Source organism: Clupea harengus, chromosome 23 (assembly GCF_900700415.2).
Source record: "Clupea harengus chromosome 23, Ch_v2.0.2, whole genome shotgun sequence".
Classification (NCBI taxonomy): Eukaryota; Metazoa; Chordata; class Actinopteri; order Clupeiformes; family Clupeidae; genus Clupea; species Clupea harengus.
The window spans coordinates 11,958,377-11,980,876 of NC_045174.1; the positions used below are offsets into that span (position 1 = coordinate 11,958,377).

Consider the following 22,500-nt stretch of genomic DNA (forward strand, 5'->3'; position numbering starts at 1 on the left):
TGCAATTAAAATACGAATGGGAAAACAGGCTGTGATTTACAGTTCGTCTGACAGTGAGCTATTCACCCATGGTTGGGGAAGCTGTAAATACACTCATGCGCAAAACACAAAATAGCTTCATCTGAATTATGAATAGGACTGAAAGGTATTTTAAGTAATTTGAACGAATATGGTGTGGTAAGACTAGAGTCTTAGTAATATGCTCCATCCACAGCTCATGTTCTCCAGGGAGACTGGGCCAGGGCTGTGTATTTGAAATCCGCACTCCTCTCCCTCTGCCCGTCGTTTGAATACAGTTCTGCCCAAGTGATTTAGAACTCCGGGACCCAGGACAACAATCGCCGTTGCCATGGTGCCCCTCTGCTACTCTTTCCAATAACAATGGGGGTGGCGCGGGCTGTGTTTACGGAGAGATTTATTGCCCTGTGGAACGCCAGCACATCCTCGGAGCTAGCCCCGGAACACCGCCGTGGAGAAGGCCGATGACAGGCAGCGTGGGGGAAATGGCTTCATCCGCACGAAAGGAACGTTCAAAACAAAAACTCTGCAAGGAGCCAACCCACCCCTCAAGGGAGGGCACACACACAGCATAGCCTGCAGTGGCACGGGGGCTTCCAAAGCTGATCTCAGAACAGTGGAACACAATGCCAAGAAATAGAACTCATAGCTTATCACCTGGCTATGCCAAGCCCTGGGGCCACCATACTATACACTGGCCTGAACAGGAGTGATATGGAGGACCACCATGACGCACATTCCTAAGAGCCATGACTGGTGGGACTGGTGCCAGATGAAAGTGCTGTTACCTGTAGAGCAGGACCACAGGGAGGCTTGGTGTGGCCTGGGAGCGACTGAGAGGGGCTGTCATCAAACACGACCAAACCCAACACAGGAAAAGTGGAGCCCCCGGTCGCGTCCCACTCAACAAGCAAACAAGCATGCAACGGGGGCTATTTTTAGCGGCCCCAATCTGTTTCTCACTCCACTCTCATGGGTCTGAGTGTGTGTGTGTGTGTCTGTCTGGCTCTCTCTCTCTGAGTATGTGTGTGCGTTTTGTAAAACCCCATTCTTGTGAGAGCACAGCTGTCTCTCCCTCTTCTCTGTGATCTGGCCTCAACACATGATGTCATACAACATACTGGATGCACGTTGAAAATTTAGACTCAACCTTTCTTTCACAGACGTACACACTAACTCCCACACATACAAACACACACACACACTCACACACACATGGTCCTGCCAAGAGAGAAAGCCCTCACAAAGCCCCTTCTAACAGGGATGTTAGACAAATTAGACTGGTGAATGACGTAGATAACCAAAGTATTTCTGCTTCTTTCCCATATATGGCTGGGCTTCGAAGAAAGGAAAAAGCCAGGCCGATAAAATACATCTGTTATCGAGGGCCCCGCTCCCCCACAGCATGTAATCTCGTGTACATAGTGAGCGGGAGGAATAGCAGGGCTGTGCATCCGTCCTTATGACAGCTTACATAAGGAAATTAGCTAAGATTTTCACTCCGAGGGGTTTATACGCTGGCAGGCATGGAGCTGATGCTGTTCAAACAGCAGTTGCCGGTGTGTGGAGGGCAGTCACTGAGGCATGTGCTGACGACTCCTGCATGAGTGCAAGTTGCTATTCATACACACACAGGATCGGAATCAACTGTTAGGGGTTGAATGACAGGCCATTCAATGATGTCAGACCTGGAGATAATCTCAATAGTTAACCCCGCACCAGACATGAATGGAAGCCCTGTCTACTGGGCTAGTGTGCATGATGTCTGGGTCTGGGACAAAATTATTTCAATGGGCCCTTGCCTCCACTAAAGTAAAACTATGCTTGACAGCACGCTTGGGATATACAACGCCATGCTTCATTGTTACGTCAAATTCACTCTTGGTGAACTGGTGAAACTGGTCAGTTGTTGACCATCACTTTTAAAATCTAAAGTCAGCGTTATGTTTAACACGATCCGCTGACGATGACACATGTGACTAGATTAGCTATGTTATATGCAGTTTTGTGTGTGGGTAAATAAATCAACATGTAGACTGTGTATAACAAGTTAATTTAACAAAGAATATTACGTGAAGTTTGAATCATTAAGTTGGGCAAAAAGTGAGGCAAAAAAATCTATTTAAAATTTCAGAATAATGTGCTGTGATTGCAAAGTAGGCCCTTTGTTTATGTTTATATTTTTATTTTATGGTTTGAATTGTGTCAAATTTGGGTCGCACCTTAATGACCGTGGGGAATTGTAGGTAGGTCCTACATGTTGTACCAGTAACCAGCTCTCAGAGGAATTCATCGAGCCACTGTTTCCTCAGTGGCTTTATGCTAAGCCAACATCCCACTGACATTAACTTGGCTAAGCTGAAAAGCATGTGGGATCAGACCTGGGCAAGGACTAAAGGGAGACAGATACATATGCCCAGAGAGAGAGAGAGAGAGAGAGAGTAGTGAGAGAGAGGGAGAGAGAGAGAGAGAGAGAGAGAGAGAGAGAGTAGTGAGGTGCAGGAGATTAGGAACAGATATCAGTAGGAGATGGGAGTGACGGGGAAGGGAGTGGGGAGAGAGAGAGAGAGAGAGAGGGAGGGAGAGAGAGAGAGGGAGGGAGAGAGAGGGAGGGAGAGAGAGAGTAGGATGCAACGGGAGAGGTGATAGCAGAAGGGAATGGGAGTGCAGGCCTGGAGATTCCTATGGAGTGAATCAGTTCAGTTCAGAGCCTCATTATAATACCACACCCCTGGCATGCTCACTGAACTCTCTCCTTGTTTCAATACACACACACACACACACAAACACACACACAGATATACACATACAGATACTCACACACAAAGTTCATGTACACATGCCACGAAACCATTAGAATGTCTTAACTGAACCAGAACTGGTTGATATGACCAAACAAATGCACCTTACAACCCTTACACAACCACATAATAATGACATATTGATGTGGCATCCAACAATTGCATATCTGCTATTGAAACTATGAAAGCTTTGAGAAAAGTGGGAAAGATAACATCATATTGTGCCAAACCAAGACAGCTGAAGTAACTATGGTGGCTCAGCAGGATCACCTCTGGATTGCTGCTGAGGGACGCTAATGTGGTCGGATTGATCACAGAGCAGGAGTGGAGAGACAGATGGACAGAGAACAGAGATCGGCATGTCGGCTCTCACTGAGTCCGACTCAGCTGACGCAGGAGGGGGGGGAGGGGCGCTGATGGAATAGAGGAGAAGAAAATGGAGGGCAGGTGAATGTGCTGCCAGCAGTATCTGAGTGAGACCAAATAGAGAGTGAGGGAGGTAGAGAAAGAGGGGGGGGGGGGGGGGGGGGCGAAAGAGGGGGCCTGAGAGTGAGACAGAATGATATTGTGAGAGATTACAAGACAGATTGAGACGGAGGGAGAAAATGAAACACAGAGAACAAATGACACAGGCTGTTAATAGCAGAGATGTCAAGAGAAGAGACTGAATATATACAGTGGAAAAGGACAGAAGGCGAAGGCAGGGGAGGGGGGGGAGAAAAAGAGATAGAGGCAGAGAGACACCTGTTGTGAGCAAATGTGTAGGAGCTGACAGAGGTTTTATATGGAGGTTAATGGAGACGGTTGAGGGTGAAAAAGCCAGAAAGAGATGAGGGGAGGGAACAGTTAATAGAGTGAGAGAGAGAAAAGAGACAGATGGTCAGAGATTGAGGGAGGGCGGGAGGGAGGGAGGGAGAGAGGGGGCAGAGCGATGGACCACACCTGTTGAGGGTCGGTGGCACAGTGGGAGTGTAGCGGGGACAGGGGGTCAGCAGCCGCTTGTTAGGGGAAGATAAACAGCCACTCTCCTGCTGACTACAAAGCCATCCAGCTGTGTGTGCGTGTGTGTATGTGTGTGTGTGTGTGTGTGTGTGTGTGTGTCCATAGTGTCCATAGTGTCCGTGTTTCCGTGAGCTGGTGTGTATGTGGATAGACACGCAAGTAGGCATGTGATTGCTGTCTGCACATACATAATCCATTCCTACATGTATAGCTGTTTTGCGTAGATGGGTGTGTGTACTTGTATAACAGCAACGGTTAACGTGTGTGGGTGAGCGACCACCCCATCCCTCCATGAGGGTGTGAAGTTCAGCATGCATGGAGCGGGAATGCTTTTCCTGAGGGTTGGGCTTTGGCCTCTGCTGCTGGGGGATCCTCCTGGAATGCTTTCATTCCCAACTCTCCTCACAGACGAGGAATTTTAAACAACACGATGCTCATTTGTTACTTATAAAAAAAAACCTTTCTTTTGTTCCTCCGCTGGACAATCTGCCGGAGAGCTGAAGAGCTGGCCTCGTTGGCTCCATCGCGTAAATATTTCACATGTCCGTGGAATAAAACTGAACTCTATGCTTCATTTCGTACATCTTGCCCAAGGCCTGACCTCTGCTCCTGTTCAGCCACACAAGAAGCCCCCACCCACACTCTCCTCTTAGAAGGCTAACCCTTCACAGGCAAACTGAGAGGACACTCATGACCAGCAAGTCTTAAATACACGGCCAAACCTTTGGGGTGTGATTTTGTCAGTGTCTCCATCAGTGTGTTTGTGTGTGTGTGTGTGTGTGTGTGTATCTGCATGTTCTGTGCGTGCATCACGGTAGTAACTCAATCTCGGCTGACGGGTGTCTCGGTCAGATGCCTGACGGTAATTTGTGGCTCCTGAGGGGACCGAACCAGAGGATGCTCCCCACTGCGCTCCGGCTGATGGGAGCCGCGGATGCAAACCTCCACACATGACACTTATTACAACCCTTCGCAAACAAACCAACCAAACAGAGCCGGGCTGCGCTGGATCGCGACTCCATTGTATCAGCCTCAGACGAACCCGTGTGGTTGTAAATCATTACACTGGGAGGGGAGTGCTGGTAAAGAGCAGAGCATTTGGGTGAAATGGTGTGTGTGCGGGAGGTGGGGGGTGGGGGGTGGGGGGAGGCTAATCAATGGCAGGGGAAGCCCTGGAGAACGCCATGTTCCCCCTGCACGTTCCCCATCACCTCAGCTGGGAAGCATTAAACCGGGCTGCCCTGCCAACCCACCCGATCTGTCTTCATCATTTGAGTGAAAGCACAAGGTTGTGCATTTCTTTTTTTGTGTGTGTGAATATGTGTGTGTGAATATGTGTGTGCTATATCTATATATATATATATATATATAGAGAGAGAGAGAGAGAGAGAGAGAGAGAAAGTGTGTGTGTGTGTGTGTGTGTGTGTGTGGGTGTGTATGTGTATGTGTGTGCAACCACACTGTTATGGCTAATTACATGTGTCTGCTTGGTGTGTTTGGTTGTTAGTGTGTGTGCCGTTTGTATTGATAAGGTACATGAAGATGGTTTTATTGACTGTGTGGTGTATGACCACCAACATTTATGTTAGTGTGTCTGTGAGCTCACACGTCCACCCAGGTCTGAGTGCATTACCAGTATTTGACTGAGCGGGTACTAATTAATGTGCGTGCATAACACAGAATACTGTGTGTGTGTGTGTGTGTGTGTGTGTGTGTGTGTGTGTGTGTGTGTGTGTGTGTGTGTGTGTGTGTGTGTGTGTGTGTATGTGTGTGTGTGTGTGTGTGTGTGTGTGTGTGTGTGTGTGTGTGTCTGTGTGTGTGTGTGTGTGTGTGTGTGTGTATGTGTGTGTGTCTGTGTGTGTGTGTGTGTGTGTGTGTGTGTGTGTGTGTGTGTGTGTGTGTGTATGTGTGTGGTTAGTGTGAGGCAGGCTGACTCAGTGTGGAAACTCTGAATGTTCTTGCGCCACTGTGCGAAGCTGCAAGCCATTAGACATTACAGCATAGGAGCCTAAAAAAAGCCCAGTTAACTACAGAGGGCCAGTCTGTGTGAGAGAAACATCTGCCATTCAAGCACACACATACGCACACAGACTCTTTCTCTTTTCCTCTCCTTCTCCCGCTCTTTCCCTTACCTCCTCTAACTACCCCTGCATTTTAAAAATAAAATCTGAAGTATTTTCCATCTTCATCGAAAGTAAATAAATAGCTGAAAAACTAGGCACTGAATGGATTCCTTATGCCTCCGGAGCAAAAGCATATCTGCATGTAAAGACAAGTTACATTTTCCTTTCATCTGGGAGGATCGAACAGGATTGAGTTTTATAAGACGCAGGTAGACCATACACAGAGGGGGATGGGAGTCATCAGAGAGAGAGAGAGGGAGAGAGAGAATGTGTGTGTATGTGTGTGTGTGTGTGTGTGTGTGTGTGTGTGTGTGTGTGTGTGTGTGCGCGTGTGTGTGCGCGCGCGCGCGTGTGTGTGTGTGTGTGTGTGTGTGTGTATGCACTGACACATGTGATGCTCTGAAAGGGCGTGGCACTTCAATCGATTCCTCTGCTTTACGGAATCACCCTGACAGATCCCTCAACCAGTTTCGGAACTCATTTGGAAATCTCATTCGGAGCAATTTCACATTGAGCCATTCCAAATGTGCAAAATATAGGAACACTCATTTTCCACTTAGTCCCTTAGACAATAGACAGCAGCTATGATGGAATGGTTGCCGTGGGGCCCTCAGTGAGGACAAACGGCACTATTGACTTACAACACTTTCAAATTGACTTGCTTTAATCTGGCATACACACGTCATCTCAAAGAGCTTGCGGCACATCCTTGCAAGTGCTTTACGACTTTACCCGAAAGGACCTCTGTTCCCCCTGGGCTTCTGCTGACAGGGTGGCATGCATAAACACCTTTTACATTTTCCACACAACAGAAGGAAGAAGCTATAAGCGTCACGCGATGTTCTGTAAGTCTATGCTCCATTTTGAGACCACACTTCTAAAATATACAGACTTACGGCTCTCTGTCCGACCATGCCTACAAATTACTTCGCCGGAGATGGCAAACATCTGCGTGGCTCCCTCTAAGCCGTAACTCATAAGTGGGCTCATGTTTTCCATATGAATTCATGAAAGGGAACGGTCCATCCGAACACCGCAAATAGATGGCGCTGCGTGGGAGAAGTCCCTCTGCTCCAGCATTTACTTAACCTATTTATTCAACTCGCAGAGTGCTGACAAACTGAAAATCTGCACATTATAAAGCACCCGTTTCAACCCATTTTACGAACCCTGGATCCTTGGGGTACTTTTTTACAGTGTGTTTAAGGGCCTCGTAGGGTCGGAGTCTCAATCAATCTGTGTAGCGTGCGTTCTGATCCCTGCCCACCTACCCAGACTGTGGGGACTGAGAGAGAGTGTGTGCCTTGCTGGGATGATTTAAAAGCAGCCCTCCAGACTGGCTAGAGCCTGCTGTGTGCTGAGACTGAGCCAGTGGTGTGTAAAGGAGGGTAGACTCTCTGGCCCTTTGAGACTCAATAGGGGAATCTCAGGAGTGTGTGTGACCACACCCATGAGCCTGTGATCTACCTAACTTTACACCTTCTAACTACCACCTCCCATAAGAGGCATCATGGCCAGTAACGCTAGGGTGGCACGTGCCAGTTCACCCTCTTGGCAGAACAAATGGTTTCAGCATGGAGCACTTAGTGATTAGCTGCCCTCGCCCCGTCCAGTCAGAAATCCTCCCAGTGGGGAAGACCCACCCCTAACCCTCCCTGGGATGATGAGAGTTTGACTATCCTGAAGGCTTTACTGCTGTGACACCCAGCCACACCCTTCAAACAGCAGAGTACTCCATACCCACTCCTCCACCTCCGCTTTATCACTTTATCAAGTTTCAACACTTTGCTCTTTTTCATTTGCCTGAGACCAGAGACCACACACACACACACACACACACACACACACACACACACACACACACACACACACACACACACACACACACACACACACACAAACACACACACACACACACTCATGCACACGGACACACACACACATACACACACACACACACACACACAGCACGCATGCACGCAGTCAGGAAACTAATACATGACCTTGTCTTCGACATCAGTGTTTCCACAGTAATTACTTAACTGTCCAATGAAATGCCCTTACAGCTCACACACCCATAACATTAAATGGTGCACTTCCCTCACACTGACACGCACCGACACACACACACACACACACTGACCTGGTAAATCATGACTTTGAAGTTCCTCCTCTTGAGCAGCTCGGCCTCGTTGCTCTCCAGTCTCTTGATCTGGCCGGCCTGCTTCTCCAGGTTGCTGCGCACCGTCTTCACGTTCACGCTCACCTTGCGCACTTTCTCCAGCATCTTGTTGACCGAGTTGGCCGTGTTGGTGTGGCTCTTGGACAGCTTGGTGAGCTCGCCCTGGATGCCCGAGACCGAGCGCTCCATGTCCACCTGCCTGGTCTCCAGCCCCGCCTGGGTCTGTTGGATCTGATCCACCGCCCCGATGATCTTGTCCAACAGGGCCAGGACCAACACGCCGTTCACCTGGCCGTCTCCCTTCTCCCCCTCGTTGTCCTTCTCGTTGTCCTTGGTCGAGTCGGCGAGGGCAGCCACGATGGAGGCGGCTATGTCCTCCTCATCGTCAGAGGGGGGCAGGTTGACCTCGTCGTCCGAGATCTCGGTGAGAGACTTGTGGTGCTGCTCGGGCAGCCCCAGCTGCAGGTTTGAATCCTCTATCAGCTCCATGGCAATCTCAGTGGATAGGAGTCAGAGCACCACGCGCACAAGTTCAGAGAGAAAATGGGGAAAGAAACGGTAGTAGAAAAAAAAACAAGACACAAACTTTTCAAGACTTTCTGGGCCACTTCACTTTTGCCCCCCCTTGCACTTACTCGGTCCAAACTCAGCTTCACCTCACTGCTCTACCTCTGTCTATCCCTGCTCTCTTCTCGCTCCCTCTGTCAGACACACCAGCCACACACGCGCGCACTCTCTCTCTCTCCGTCTCTCTCGTTCTCTCCCGCTCCCTCTCTCTGCGTGTTTCACCCTGGACGCTGGCCAGTGGAGTGGATGCAGATAAATCTGAGAGCTCTGTGTTGCGTGAGCGCTGGGACTGAAATGCCACACTTCCCTGCCAAACCCTCCTGTCAAATCATCAGCTCTGCCTGCCTTTTCTTTTTTTCCACCTCTTTTCCCTTTTCCAGCCCCCCCCCCCCTCTCTCCCTCCCTCCCTCTCTCCCTCCCCCCGCCCCTGCTACAACGCTCCGCTCGGAGTCTCTCCCCTCCCCTCCTGATGTGAGAGCAAGTGTGTGAATGTGTATGTGTGTGTGTGTGTGTGTGTTACTCCACCCAGTGGTGTGGCAGGGGGCAGTGCAATGGCCCTGCCTTGTCTCAGGATGGTTGGAATAGTTGGAGCAGAACTGCAACTCTGAGAGTGAGAGACGGAGAGAAAGAGAGAAAGAGAGAAAGAGAGAGAGAGAGAGAGAGAGAGAGAGAGAGAGAGAGAGAGAGAAAGAGGCTCACATGCAGGCACAGGCACAGACAGCAGTGGAATGTGTAGCCGGAGCTCCAGGGCTCTCTCTCTCTCTCACTCTTTTATTTTTTATTTTAATAAATCCCACAGGGTTTTCCTCTCTCCACTTTTTCCATAGAGTCCTCGGAGTCAGCCCGGCACACAAGGGTTGAGAAATGTCAACTCGCGATGTTGACAGTAAAGGATGGGACTGGGTGTTGCCATGGTGATGTGTGCTTGTTTGGTCCTGGAGTGGTTCGGAATGCACAGAGATGATGACCATGTAGCTTGTAGTCTAACATATTGGTTAACCAATTCCAGTATGCTACATTTGGTGGTGAAACTGCTGGAAGTTTTGTGATGAAGTGCCGTAAATCAAACTGTGAAACGGTGCTGGGGTGTGGGAGGGATCCAGAAGTTCATCATGTGGTAATGATTCTCTGTCAGATGTTGTCTACTGTGCACACCTTTTTTCTATAGAAAAGTGCTAAACCTTTATGAAAGCTATTGTAACGGTGTTAATTATCGGACGGCGTGTGTTATCAGCAAACGTTCGCGTTGTCATGTGAATCCATGATTAAACTGAAGTTATAGATTGTTAATCCATTATTAAACTTAGCATTTTGATTGTTTAACAGAATGGCAGTTGTTTGACAACTGACATAGCTACGCTACCAAAGTCAGCAAGATGTAGCTGACTCTGTTACTAATTTACATGTGATTAAAAGATGCCACCCATGACATTTCAAAACTGCTTAGTCCTCCTGAGTCATTATTTTCTAACAGTATTATTTTAGTACACCAAGAGCATAGGACATGACTGATAGGCCACAGGCCTAACTTTGGCAGGTTTTGGTTTCCGTCACAGCGACACATTTACAAACTACTCAGCAGAAGATGAACAGGCTTTCCACGTGACTCGAAAATGTCAATAATAGGTGATACCTGCATACCAAAAGTCGACCTCTGTTCCGTCCAATTTGGCTTTTATGGAGGTTTTAGGGCTCCCCCTGTGGTTCCTTTTAACAAAAAATTAATTACAGAGTCAGTGTCACATTCTCCGCGGTCACGTTCAGCCAGCTTGCCTTCAGCCACTGCAAGCGAGTAATTCAGTGTCGTAACAGGTCAACAAGGCCTACTGTTGCAAAGTCCACCAGTCCAAATGTTGGCGACACCCCCCACAGCTTTTTGCGGAGTAGGCCAAGCCTGTGTTGCCCAATTCTGCTGGAGACAGAATAGATTGTCTATGATAGAAGTCTCATAGAAGGCCTATGAGTCTCATAAAAGGCCTATGAGTTGATGAATGGAAAAGCCAAAGGTGTCAGGTGTTAGGTAAACACATTTTGCGATAACAGTTTACTTTAAAACAAAACACCAACAAGAAAAGTCTTTTTCTGTAGTCTATGGTACGCCTATAGGTGTATGTATAGGCTACATCCTCAGCCTAAAATGCACACGACACTCAGTTATTCTCTGTTTCCTCTGAGCATATTTGACATGGACTAACTCTTTTACCTCGGGGTTGATCATGCTTGAATCACACGCTGCCAGCTGAAGGAGACAAGAATGTCACATGACCTGCGGACCCTCCAGTGACGTCACGTTTATGCTGCTGTGAAGAGAGAAGCAGGGAGCTGAGCATATTGAGGGATTCAACGAAGGTAAGGAAATTAATCTGTCTGCTATGTATAACAATTTGTTCAAATTAAACTATTTTAGATTTAAGTGTAATGCATGTAAAGATCGGCAATTATCCTTTAACATTTCATTAACAAGTGAAAACGTCTGTGATGCTGCTGTCCGCCCTAAGATGGAAGGATGCTTGCTGCATCCGCTGATGTTTATGCTGGGCAAATGAATGAAAACGGTTGTGATAGTCTATCCTCTCTCACAGCTGAATGTGACAAACCTAACAAATATTTTGATACGAGCAAAACATTTAGACATCCGTTTTTAGAAAACTGGGTTGAGGTGAATTGTTGTCACGTATATTCTTATATTTTCTCAATGTGATGAATTTTATGCATATTTTACGTACGCTACTACGATGTGTGTATGTGTTTATGCACACTCAAAATGCTGCCCTATCACGTTTTCATAGATAGGCTATTACCTATCCACGGTGAATAAGGCTGTGTACCTTGGAGACATAATGCATTGATGTGTTGTTACTAAATAAATACGATAAAAAGCTAGTCTTTAGTCTAACATGTCAAATACACAATTGGATGTTTTTCGCGTTGTTCCTATGTGAAAGCCGCTTATGACGATGGTCATTCAAGTGAAGTGAAATAATGGCGTCCTTGAGTCGTGAAGGGCAGTGCAGTAGTCGTGATGCTGATGCTGAGAGCGCTCACTCTCGCGCACGCACTTCCGTCGACACATTAAGGATTGCCTGCTGTAGGTGGCTGTATTCTGCGCATGTGCAGACCATCCTATGAAAAACGTCACAGGGGAATCGCTTTACCAATTATGGCAACATGATATTGTAAAATTATTACCAGCGTCTTCCTCAATCACATTATATTATCACAAATGTCGACTTCGGTTAAGAATTCATATTTGCAAATGTATGCTATTTTCTGGCAAGATCTGTTTGTTTTGTTTTTTTACTACCGCACAATTATAAATTATGATGAATGTGAAATATGTATGTGTATTGTGCAGGTGTTTAATACGTCTATTCCAGATTGATTTAGTTATTTTCATACAGAATTAAGATGAAATGAATGGTTTAATCATGCATTATTGTGTCTTGTTTTTCCCCTTGTGAAGTTTTGTTCTAGTTGAGCGGGATCTTGGTTAGGCATCATGGGGGAGCTGTTCAGGAGCGAGGAGATGACCCTCGCCCAGCTCTTCCTGCAGTCTGAGGCGGCCTACTGCTGCGTCAGTGAACTGGGAGAACTGGGAATGGTCCAGTTCCGCGATGTGAGTTTCTCTCACATTTACTTTACCCTCCATCTCAAATTATACTGTGCTTTGATGGACTGGAATGATCAAGTCAACAGTTTTTTTTAACATTACATTACATTACATAGTAAGTATATCATGCTTGCAATACATTTACATAAGCATTTGTCTGTCCGGTCTGTGTAGTTGAACCCGGACGTGAACGTATTCCAGAGGAAGTTTGTGAATGAGGTGCGGCGTTGCGAGGAGATGGACAGAAAACTAAGTAAGAGCAGGATGGATCGGATGGATAGTCCAACTGATCGATGTGATGAATCCATTATGGTTTCAAGTTATGTTTTCAATAACTATCTTAATTGTCTTTCCCAGGGTTTGTGGAAAAAGAGATTAAAAAAGCCAGCATTCCAATGGTGGACACAGGGGAGAATCCTGAAGTGCCATTCCCAAGAGACATGATTGATCTTGAGGTATCAGCACTAAGATTTGAACTAATGAATTTCATATAATGTAATTCAATTTAATCTTTAACATATGTATACCTTGGGTATATTTTAGGACTTAAAATGTCCTGGTCAGTCAAACCCAGAGGAGTACGATGTATTCTTAAATCTGTGTACCAGTAAAGACATAACGTCTGTCTGTCTGTCTGTCTGTCTGTCTGTCTGTCTGTCTGTCTGTCTAGGCCACCTTTGAGAAGCTGGAGAATGAGCTGAAGGAGATCAACACTAATCAGGAGGCCTTGAAGAAGAACTTTCTGGAACTGACGGAGCTGAAGCACATCCTCAGGCGCACGCAGCAGTTTTTTGATGAGGTCAGGTCTTCCTTTTCAGCACAGGGCCTGATAATGCACGGAGACAACCTGAGAATGGAATTTACCATGAAACACTATCTAACTACGAGCCCTGTCCACCAGTAATGGGTCCAGCTGCAACACTGAACCACCTTGTAAAAAAGGATAGGTTCCCGGGCGGGCTTTAGTTCGGCCTTTATTTTGCTGCTGTTTTATCTATTTGTTCTCATGGCTTTCACTGCTGGCTTTGTGGTGTGTGTTTTTGAAGTAGATATAGCAGTATCATACTTGATACATTACTGACATTGCAGGCTCAGTAGTAGTAGTAATAATAATAATGGATTTAATGCATGATGGCTTTCGTAATGGTGTGTAATTAGAAGGACAGAAAGACAGGTTGTGTGTGTGTGTGTGTGTGTGTGTGTGTGTGTGTGTGTGTGTGTGTGTGTCAGTGTATGTGCACACAGTATATATATATTTGTGTGTCTGTGTCTCTGTGTCTCTGTGTGTGTGTGTGTGTGTGTGTGTGTGTGTGTGTGTGTGTGTGTGTGTGTTTGTGTATTAAAGGTGTATTTTATGTGGGAGGGAGAATGTAGGATATGTGATACAGGGAACTGTAGGATAGATACTGGCATGCGGCATCCTTGCACTCTCATGATCCCTACATTATTACTTTACATCCAGCCATCACTCACCACCACTATAACCACCACATACGCCATCACATCCTGTCTCCCCTTAAAATATCTCTATCCCCCCTTCACCCTGATGCATTCATCCCCCTGTTTCATTCTCGTTTCAGCTTCAAGCTTGTGGGGGTCGTGCTCCTTATACATACTTGCTGAATAAGTCTCTCGAAATGGCATAAATCTCAGATTGTGTCAGGCTTAGCTGCAGCTGCCAAGTGACAGAATTCACTGCTGGCTGCCTTGTCACACCCCACTGACACAAGCAATTTAGACAATATGTTCAAGTTATTGTAGTTTTAAATAGCTCTATGCATCTGCTAACTTCAGTACTTAGCTGCTGACCCTCCAGCTTAAAGACATTTGACTCACAGTTGTGAAGATAAATGATGCACTTTTGTATCACTTTATCCTCAGGAATGATCACTCTCTCACAACTTTTCTCACTCACTTCTCTTTTCAACACACACACACACACACACACACACACACACACACACACACACACACACACACACACACACACACACAATCACACACACACACACACACACACACACACACACACACACACACACACACACACACACACACACACACACACACACACACATACACACACACACAATCACACACACACACACACACACACACACACACACACACAATCACACACACACACACACACACACACACACACACACACACACACACACACACACACACACACACACACACACACACACAGAGTTGTCCACTCTTCCCTCCCAGTCCCTGCCGCATGCCTGTAATGGGGGGGTGATTAGGCATTTGGTTGGTTTGTAAATTCAGGCTCAATATCATCATCATCACCACCAGCAGATGGAGGATCCTAACCTAATGGAGGAGTCCTCTTCTCTACTGGACCCAAGTGAAGCAGGGCGTGGCGCCCCCCTCAGACTGGGGTAAGGACTGCACCAGTCAAACCTTATGTTGTGCATGCATAGTGTCGATGTATACTGCCGAATCAACAGTGCAATGCAGATTTTCAGGATGGCAATTGGGAATTAACAGGATAATACTAGCCTGCAATTATTCAATTGTACACCCTATAATGTAATTCAAGTTGTTTTTAACTTATTGCATGTAGGCCCCTGTATTCGCATGTGCATTACATGATAATAACACCACATACTTTAAAAGGTTATGGGTTAATTTTGGCCGAGGCAAGTCAAGCCTGTTGTGTAATACCTTGCGTGCAGGGCTTCCCCATGAACATACATTATCCATGCCTGGTACATCCGTGTCTAGTTGTAGACTTTAAGGGTGCAAACCTGTAAATAATTATCATAAGGCTTCATCTAGCTAAGCTTGGCAAAGGCTCCCAGGCTCCCAGGCACCCATTTTTCCCCCGTTCAGCTGAGGCAAGTGGCCCCTTTTAATCATATGGGTCATATGGGTCAGATGGGTCAGTTTTACTGTATACAACTCCACTGTCTTTATGTGAGCTGTTTAACCATTCTATTGATTATCGCCTAAGCTGGGTGCATGCTTTGATCTGTGCCGCTTCCCTGTTGACTGATCAATTGTGTAGGTTCGTTGCTGGGGTGATTAACCGTGAGAGGATTCCAACCTTTGAGAGGATGCTGTGGAGAGTGTGTCGCGGAAATGTCTTTTTGAGACAGGCAGAGATTGAGGATCCCCTTGAGGACCCAGCAACGGTTAGAACTGAATACCAGAATTGTATTTCTGCTTTAAACTACTGGTAGCAAGACCAATTCTTTTTTTTAAATGGTACTCTTTTGTCTTTTCCCTTTAGGGAGACCAAGTCCACAAGTCTGTCTTCATCATCTTTTTCCAAGGAGACCAGCTGAAAAACAGGGTGAAGAAGATCTGCGAGGGGTGTGTTTCGTCCTGATTTTAAGCATACACACATTTTTTGTAGTTACAAACCTGGGAAAGCATTCATATCTCTTTGGCCACTTGGTAGTCACACTCGCATTCATGGTAGACCACAACAAGCAGATGCACGACCAGCCTTTAAAGCCAGTCTGGTTAATGACTTAAAGCCCTAATTAAGCTGTGATCTTGTAAATACTGTTATGCTAAATACAAAACTATTGTCTGTTTTTATCAAACAGTTTCAGGGCATCACTGTATCCTTGTCCAGAGACTCCACAGGAGAGGAAGGAGATGGCTGCAGGGGTCAACACCCGTATTGACGACCTCCAAATGGTACAGTCGCTTCTCTGATGCACATAAGCTAGACCAGTGTGAAAGCACACATCTGCTGTAGATGTTGAGTCCTAGACTGTGTTGTACTTCTATTGTTGGTTTTACTGGTTACTTATGTTATATATAAAGTTATGCTAGGTTTTTACTGGTCATTCCATTGTAAACTCCAGCCATCAAAATAGCTCACCGTCACAGATTAGGAAAACAAACTCAAAAAGCCTATTGTATATACAGAGTAACTCATGGCACTCTGCTCATTTGGAGTATAAACAGTGCTTGTCCAGCCAGCTTGTAATAGTAGCTATTACTAATCACGGCAGCCCATTTCTGTCTTTTAGCCAGGCAACCTGGTGCCTCTCTTGCAAACGTCCAGGGAACCAATACCTCAAGACACACTAGGCATGTTGATTGCCAAAGTAACGTTCCCAGGCTCTGTCTACTCTTAAATGTTGGATCATTTTCAATGGACCTTTTGTGTCGGGGCGTGTCAGCGTCGAATGCAAAATAATGACTCATTTCAATGTCAGACATAAAATTGAACCTGTCACGGAAACAAGATTGCATGGGATTTTTGTGCTGTACTGTTTGCCAGGCAGACAATTGATGCCATTACATTCCTAAGATATGGGTGACATGTGATACTAGATGAATTACGTCCTCTTAAAACATTCACATCAGACAAAAAAAGAGGTAGAGTGTGGTTTGAGTGCCTCCACAAATCGCACGTGTTACCTTTGCTCACCCCTGTGCAACACGTACTAGTGCGAGACACTAGTGATAGTGAGAGAGTTATGCGCTAGATCTCTCTGCCCATTCTCCCTGTTAACCTGAGGTGTAGGAGTGGTTCTGGAACAAAGTGAGTGTTTTGGTGAGGCAGCCAACATCTCCTTATTAAGTGTGGAAAGAGGCTTTGTAGTTCCGCTTCTCTTCCTCGGGCTGAAGATTACAGTTGATCTGCTCTGCTGAAGCACCCCCCCCCCCCACATACACACACAAATACACACAAATACACACACACACACACACTCTCTCTCACACACACACACACACACACACACACAGACACACACACACACACACACACGCTAGAGGACCACAGAGTGCTTAGACTACTCCAAGTCCAGTGTGATCCCTGGCATCTCTGGGCTAATAACTCTGGGATGCAGCAAGAATCACTGCCGGGTTCCAAACATGTTTCGCTCTCTCGCTCTCTCTCTCTCTCTCTCTCTCTCTCTCTCCTTTCTCAGGATCTCGTCATTCTGTATTGTTGTGTAGCGCAGTGGTTCCTCTCACCATCCCTGAGCTTTAGCTTGTCTTGATCCACTCTGGGAACACTCCTCCTCCTCAAACAGTCTGTCCCTCCAGGCTGTCTTCGTTTAGATTCTAAACTTTAGAAGATGGCGCAGGCTGGGTGAAGTGCCAGTACGGCCCACCCAGGGGAGGCTGGCAGGCATGTCAGGTTTATTTTGCGTGTGTGTGTGTGTGTGTGTGTGTGTGTGTGTGTGTGTGTGTGTGTGTGTGTGTGTGTGTGTGTGTGTGTGTGTGTAGTCTCTGAGGTCAGGCAAATGAAAAAGAGCGTGATGAAACCACACTAGCTGTCCCTGGAGGATACGTCATTTAAAGAGATGCTGGCATTAGTGTTACTACTGTGATCTGTGACTGTGTGGATACATGTGGACAGACAGACTTTTATGGTTGTAATTCTCCTTGACACTCAAGACACAAAACAGACTCGGCTGTCATGAAGTTCCATTCTCTGGGCTCAATTTCTTCTGTGGTCACTGATTTTCAAAAGCATTGTTCTCAGTGGCGGAGTTGCCATATTTCTTTCATCTCCCTGCTTTACAAAATATAAATGTTTATTAAGAATGAAAAAAGAGTGTTTTATGTGTTATATTGTGGGTTTTACATACTTGTTTTCTGACTAAATATAATATTTTGTCTTCTCTTACTTACTTGTCAAACTTTAGTCAGGCTCATGGCAATCTTGTGTTTGTGTTCATTATATATATTTGTACCACCAATAATCATAAAGGCATAAATCAGATGCCAGCTATCATAAACATAAAAAATTCAATCAAATAAATCATACGTTTATTATTGCCTATAACTTGAATAGCTAGCTATATAACTAATTTAAATTAGTACAGTGTGGCTAGTGGGCTGGTAACATTCTACCATCAGCACAACTAAACACCATTTTACTCTTCATCTTCAAATGCTTAGATGCTTTAATGCTCCTAGTGGTCAACAGGAAGCTTTCAACTCTCTACAGAGTGTTGCTCATTGCTGTTCATAGATGTTTTATTCTACAGGTTAGCTATATGAGGTACTATTTTCGACATCCTGTTTTGACAACTGGTGCAACACTAGAGCCAACCCTAAACAGCAATCAGGCATATTTGAACACTGTTGCGTCAGTAAAATAAAGCTTTGTTTTGGTGGCTGTAGTTGACCTCAGCTATGTCTTAGAAGAGGGTTCTCCCCTGCTGAGGTCCCCTTTGCTCTTATCATCGTTGAAATAGTGGTTGAGGACAAGAGGTTAGTGTGATACTAGTGTGATGTCTGTTCTCTCCTCCTGTGCAGGTGTTGAACCAGACAGAGGACCATCGTCAGCGAGTTCTGCAGGCAGCAGCCAAGACCATGAGGGTCTGGTTCATCAAGGTGAGGAAGATGAAGGCCATCTACCACACCCTGAACCTCTGCAACATCGACGTCACGCAGAAGTGTCTCATCGCGGAGGTCTGGTGCCCCGTCTCCGACCTGGACTCCATCCAGTTTGCCCTCCGCAGAGGAACGGTGAGTGGCAGACATAGATAAGACAAACATACACACACACACACACACACATGCACACACAGAGACACACACACACACACACACGCGCGTGCGCACACACACACACACACGCACACATGCACACACGCGCGCACACACACACACACACACACACACACACACACACACACACACACACACACACACACACACACACACACACACACACAGAAACATCATAGTCACCCCACCCACACACACACAAGCGGTGCAAGATTAAACACTCTATCCCCTGCATAAACAGTTTGTATGAACTCACAAGATTGGAAAGATTCTGTTAGCGGGAGAGAATATGAAATGTGTAACAGTAAATTGAAACCTGCCTCTGACTTCCTGTTTGTGGTCCTCCAGGAGAGAAGCGGCTCCACCGTTCCCTCCATCCTCAACAGGATGCAGACTAAGCAAACCCCGCCCACTTTCAACAAGACCAACAAGTTCACCTCTGGCTTTCAGAATATCGTTGATGCTTATGGCATTGGTACCTATCGTGAAATCAATCCAGGTCATACTCAACTTTCATTCTATTCCACTTTCATTCTATTCTATATTCATTCTATTCATATAAACATGCCACAGAGCCACAATTTGTATAACTAATCCATCTTTTACAACTGAAACTGACGGCACTGAACTACCTAGGACTAGAGATATTCCCACAATTCCCAAGAGACATTTTAGAAAGGAATTTGTGGAAATGAAAGTAACAAGACATCATCCACGGTGTTTTCTAGAATCTAGATGATCTCGTTAGTGACTGTGCTTGCGCGCTCCTGTTGTAGCTCCCTACACCATCATCACCTTCCCGTTCCTGTTTGCGGTGATGTTTGGAGACATGGGCCACGGGGTGCTGATAACCTGCGCCGCCCTGTACCTGGTCATCAGGGAGAGCCGTATCCTCTCCCAGAAGAGTGACAACGAGGTGGGTCGCAAACGGGATGGGGGCCGCTCAGGCGGACAGTATTCACACTTAGCGAGCGGTTAGCGGGCGTGCTATTACAGAAACAAAGCCAATTTCAGGAAGATTTTCATGTTTAAAGTTGTGTCGAAGGCTATGTCAATGTTGAGATTATAAACCTAGTTGAAGTATCTGGAATGGCATCATTATTAGGCTTGGAGAGCCATTTTTACTTGTCCTAAAAATAAACTTTGTTCATTTCAATGTTTACTTAAACTTCTCAAACATACACGACCACGTAGGCATGCAGGTGCAGAAGCATTCCAAAACTTTACTGTGGCAAGCTGAAGTTTTTTGGCCCAATACCACAGACATTCCACGTGTGTCAAAATAGGAGTCTTCAATATTAAATCTCACATCAACCTTAATTTTTACACATTGCACATTTCTCTCCACAGATGTTCAACATGGTGTTTGCTGGTCGTTACATTATCCTGTTGATGGGAGTCTTCTCTGTTTACACTGGGCTCATCTATAACGACTGTTTCTCCAAGTCCCTCAACATGTTTGGGTCAGGCTGGAGTGTTCGGCCCATGTTTGGCCCCAAAGGAGCAAACTGGACGTACGTAAAGAAAAACTTCATAGCTTCATTGATACCTTCATCTATGAGTTATTGGACTGATCAATCAAAAAATGACTTCTAAATGAAAAGATGAAACAATCAGCCAATCTGTGTGCTCTACCCTGACTAAATGACAAGATTGTATTTTGATTCACTTGTAGTGGCACAGTACATCAGTGAATATAACCTTACATTTTGTAATAATATATATTAATAAAATATGAATAATAAAATTGATATCAATATATTTATATATATATACAGTATATATATATATATATATACATATATTTATATACATATATTCACAATATGAATATATTTTCTCTAAGCTCAAGTAGTCCTCCATCCTGGTCTGGAGGTGTGCCTGTCTGCTTGAACACATCTGCACTCTTGCCCATTTGCAGGGTTGACACACTGGACTCAAACTCAGTCCTCCAGCTCGATCCAGCCGTAGCAGGTGTCTTTGGGGGCCCTTACCCAATGGGCATCGATCCTGTAAGTACCAGTCTGCAGATCCAACGCCACCTGGCGTCATAGCTAAACGCGGGTTGGCCTGGCACAGAGAGGCCGTTGCCTGGTAATGAGGGCCTGGTGTGTCATGCCCGATTGGCACTCAGTAATTACCAAACACAAATAAGCTTTATGTCTCTCTGGCTCTATTTACCTGGACAGATTCAGCTGCAGTTTATACGGCATGCAGCTGAAACAGAGCAAGGGATAATTACAGTGGAAAATCTGACCCTTTTTCTCTGCGTTTCCTTGTTGCTTCTCCTCTGCAGATTTGGAACCTGGCCACCAACAAGCTGACCTTTCTAAACTCGTTTAAGATGAAGATGTCTGTCATCCTGGGGGTCATCCACATGGTGTTTGGGGTCTCGCTCAGCCTCTTCAACCATCTGTATGTAACTTTCATCATCTGGGGAATATCTTCCTCTAGTGAATGATATGTGTCTACTGTATGTTTCCAACTCATTAACAAGACCTAAATAAAATAGATTTTAATTGTATTTATTAATATAACATAATGTGTGGCAACACAATATAACATAACCTTACTTGACCTAACAAAATGTGATGTAACTTAACATAATAGTATAAGATAATAACATAATGTAACATGAGCTTTGAAGCCCTTAGTGTTTCTCTATCCAACCCTATCGTAGGGTTAGTAGTATATCCCTTGCTCTCTCTTTCAGGTACTTCAAGAAGCCTCTTAACATCTTCTTGGGCTTCATCCCAGAGATCGTGTTCATGTGCAGTCTGTTTGGCTACCTCATCCTCCTAATCTTCTACAAGTGGGCAGCCTATGATGCCCTGACCTCCAAAGATGCACCCAGCCTCCTCATTGCCTTCATCAACATGTGTCTGTTCAACTACAATGATCCCACCAATCTGCCTCTGTATCGAGGACAGGTAACTGCATCTACACACACACACACACACACACACACAATTGATAGTCTTATCTGCACATGCCTTATTTGATACAACAGTCAGATGCACATTATTTTCCTTTGAGTCATTGACCTGTCTGTGTGTGTGTGTGTGTGTGTGTGTGTGTGTGTATAGATGGGAATCCAATGTTTGCTGGTGTTGATAGCTCTAGGCTGTATTCCCTGCATGCTGGTGGTGAAGACATTGGTTATGCGTCGCCAGCACCTCTGGAAGAAGCACCTGGTAAGTTCCTCTCCGCTCCGCCAAAGAATTCTGTAACCTTTTCTTTTTTTTCTTTCTTTCTTCTACTCAGAATTCTTCTCAGTCTCACCGCTGGAGACCAGCTGTGCCTGCTTGCTTTAGCTGAAGCTAGTCTCACATAGTGCTTTCATTTGAATTTGCGAAAAATTCACTACATTTGTTTTTTTACTAAGTAATGCTTTCAGAGATGCAAAAAAACATGCTGCATTGGACATTGTTGTTACCACTGAACTAATGTAATTGTATGTACGTTGCATCTCCAGAAATTGCATTACTATAAATAACAATAATTTCTTCTCCCTGTGACTCATGGATCTATGAGGCAAAGCTTTGTGTATACGCTAAAGTAAATGTATGTTGGTCTATGAGGCAAAGCTTTGTGTATACGCTAAAGTAAATGTATGTTGGTCTATGAGGCAAAGCTTTGTGTATAAGCTAAAGTAAATGTATGTTGGTCTATGAGGCA

The 22,500-nt window shown here is 45.5% G+C and overlaps 3 protein-coding genes across 4 annotated transcripts in view; 2 read left to right on the forward strand and 1 right to left on the reverse strand.

Moving 5' to 3' along the window:
* cavin1b (caveolae associated protein 1b) overlaps window positions 1-9,052 on the reverse strand; it is an 18,976-nt gene extending 9,924 nt beyond the window's left edge. The window contains exon 1 of the mRNA XM_012833373.3: window positions 8,088-9,052. Within this exon, the coding sequence (XP_012688827.1) occupies window positions 8,088-8,615 (528 nt within the window). The 5' untranslated portion in view covers window positions 8,616-9,052. The remainder of the gene's footprint in view (window positions 1-8,087) is intronic.
* LOC105905412 (serum amyloid P-component-like) overlaps window positions 1-9,959 on the forward strand; it is a 22,989-nt gene extending 13,030 nt beyond the window's left edge. Inside the window, exon 5 of the transcript XR_006151559.1 lies at window positions 9,521-9,959. The gene's annotated coding sequence lies outside the window, so the exon portion shown is untranslated. The remainder of the gene's footprint in view (window positions 1-9,520) is intronic.
* A 976-nt stretch (window positions 9,960-10,935) lies between these two features.
* Window positions 10,936-22,500, forward strand: part of atp6v0a1b (ATPase H+ transporting V0 subunit a1b) — a 21,586-nt gene continuing 10,021 nt past the window's right edge. For both annotated transcript variants that reach the window (XM_031561058.1, XM_031561059.1), the window contains exons 1-17: window positions 10,936-11,042; window positions 12,157-12,309; window positions 12,478-12,556; window positions 12,661-12,758; window positions 12,974-13,102; window positions 14,629-14,711; window positions 15,341-15,467; window positions 15,566-15,648; window positions 15,888-15,981; window positions 18,568-18,780; window positions 19,171-19,321; window positions 19,599-19,738; window positions 20,173-20,336; window positions 20,744-20,834; window positions 21,119-21,237; window positions 21,536-21,752; window positions 21,909-22,016. In XM_031561058.1, coding sequence (XP_031416918.1) covers window positions 12,193-12,309; window positions 12,478-12,556; window positions 12,661-12,758; window positions 12,974-13,102; window positions 14,629-14,711; window positions 15,341-15,467; window positions 15,566-15,648; window positions 15,888-15,981; window positions 18,568-18,780; window positions 19,171-19,321; window positions 19,599-19,738; window positions 20,173-20,336; window positions 20,744-20,834; window positions 21,119-21,237; window positions 21,536-21,752; window positions 21,909-22,016 — 2,013 coding nt within the window. In that variant the 5' untranslated portion in view covers window positions 10,936-11,042; window positions 12,157-12,192. The remainder of the gene's footprint in view (window positions 11,043-12,156; window positions 12,310-12,477; window positions 12,557-12,660; window positions 12,759-12,973; window positions 13,103-14,628; window positions 14,712-15,340; window positions 15,468-15,565; window positions 15,649-15,887; window positions 15,982-18,567; window positions 18,781-19,170; window positions 19,322-19,598; window positions 19,739-20,172; window positions 20,337-20,743; window positions 20,835-21,118; window positions 21,238-21,535; window positions 21,753-21,908; window positions 22,017-22,500) is intronic.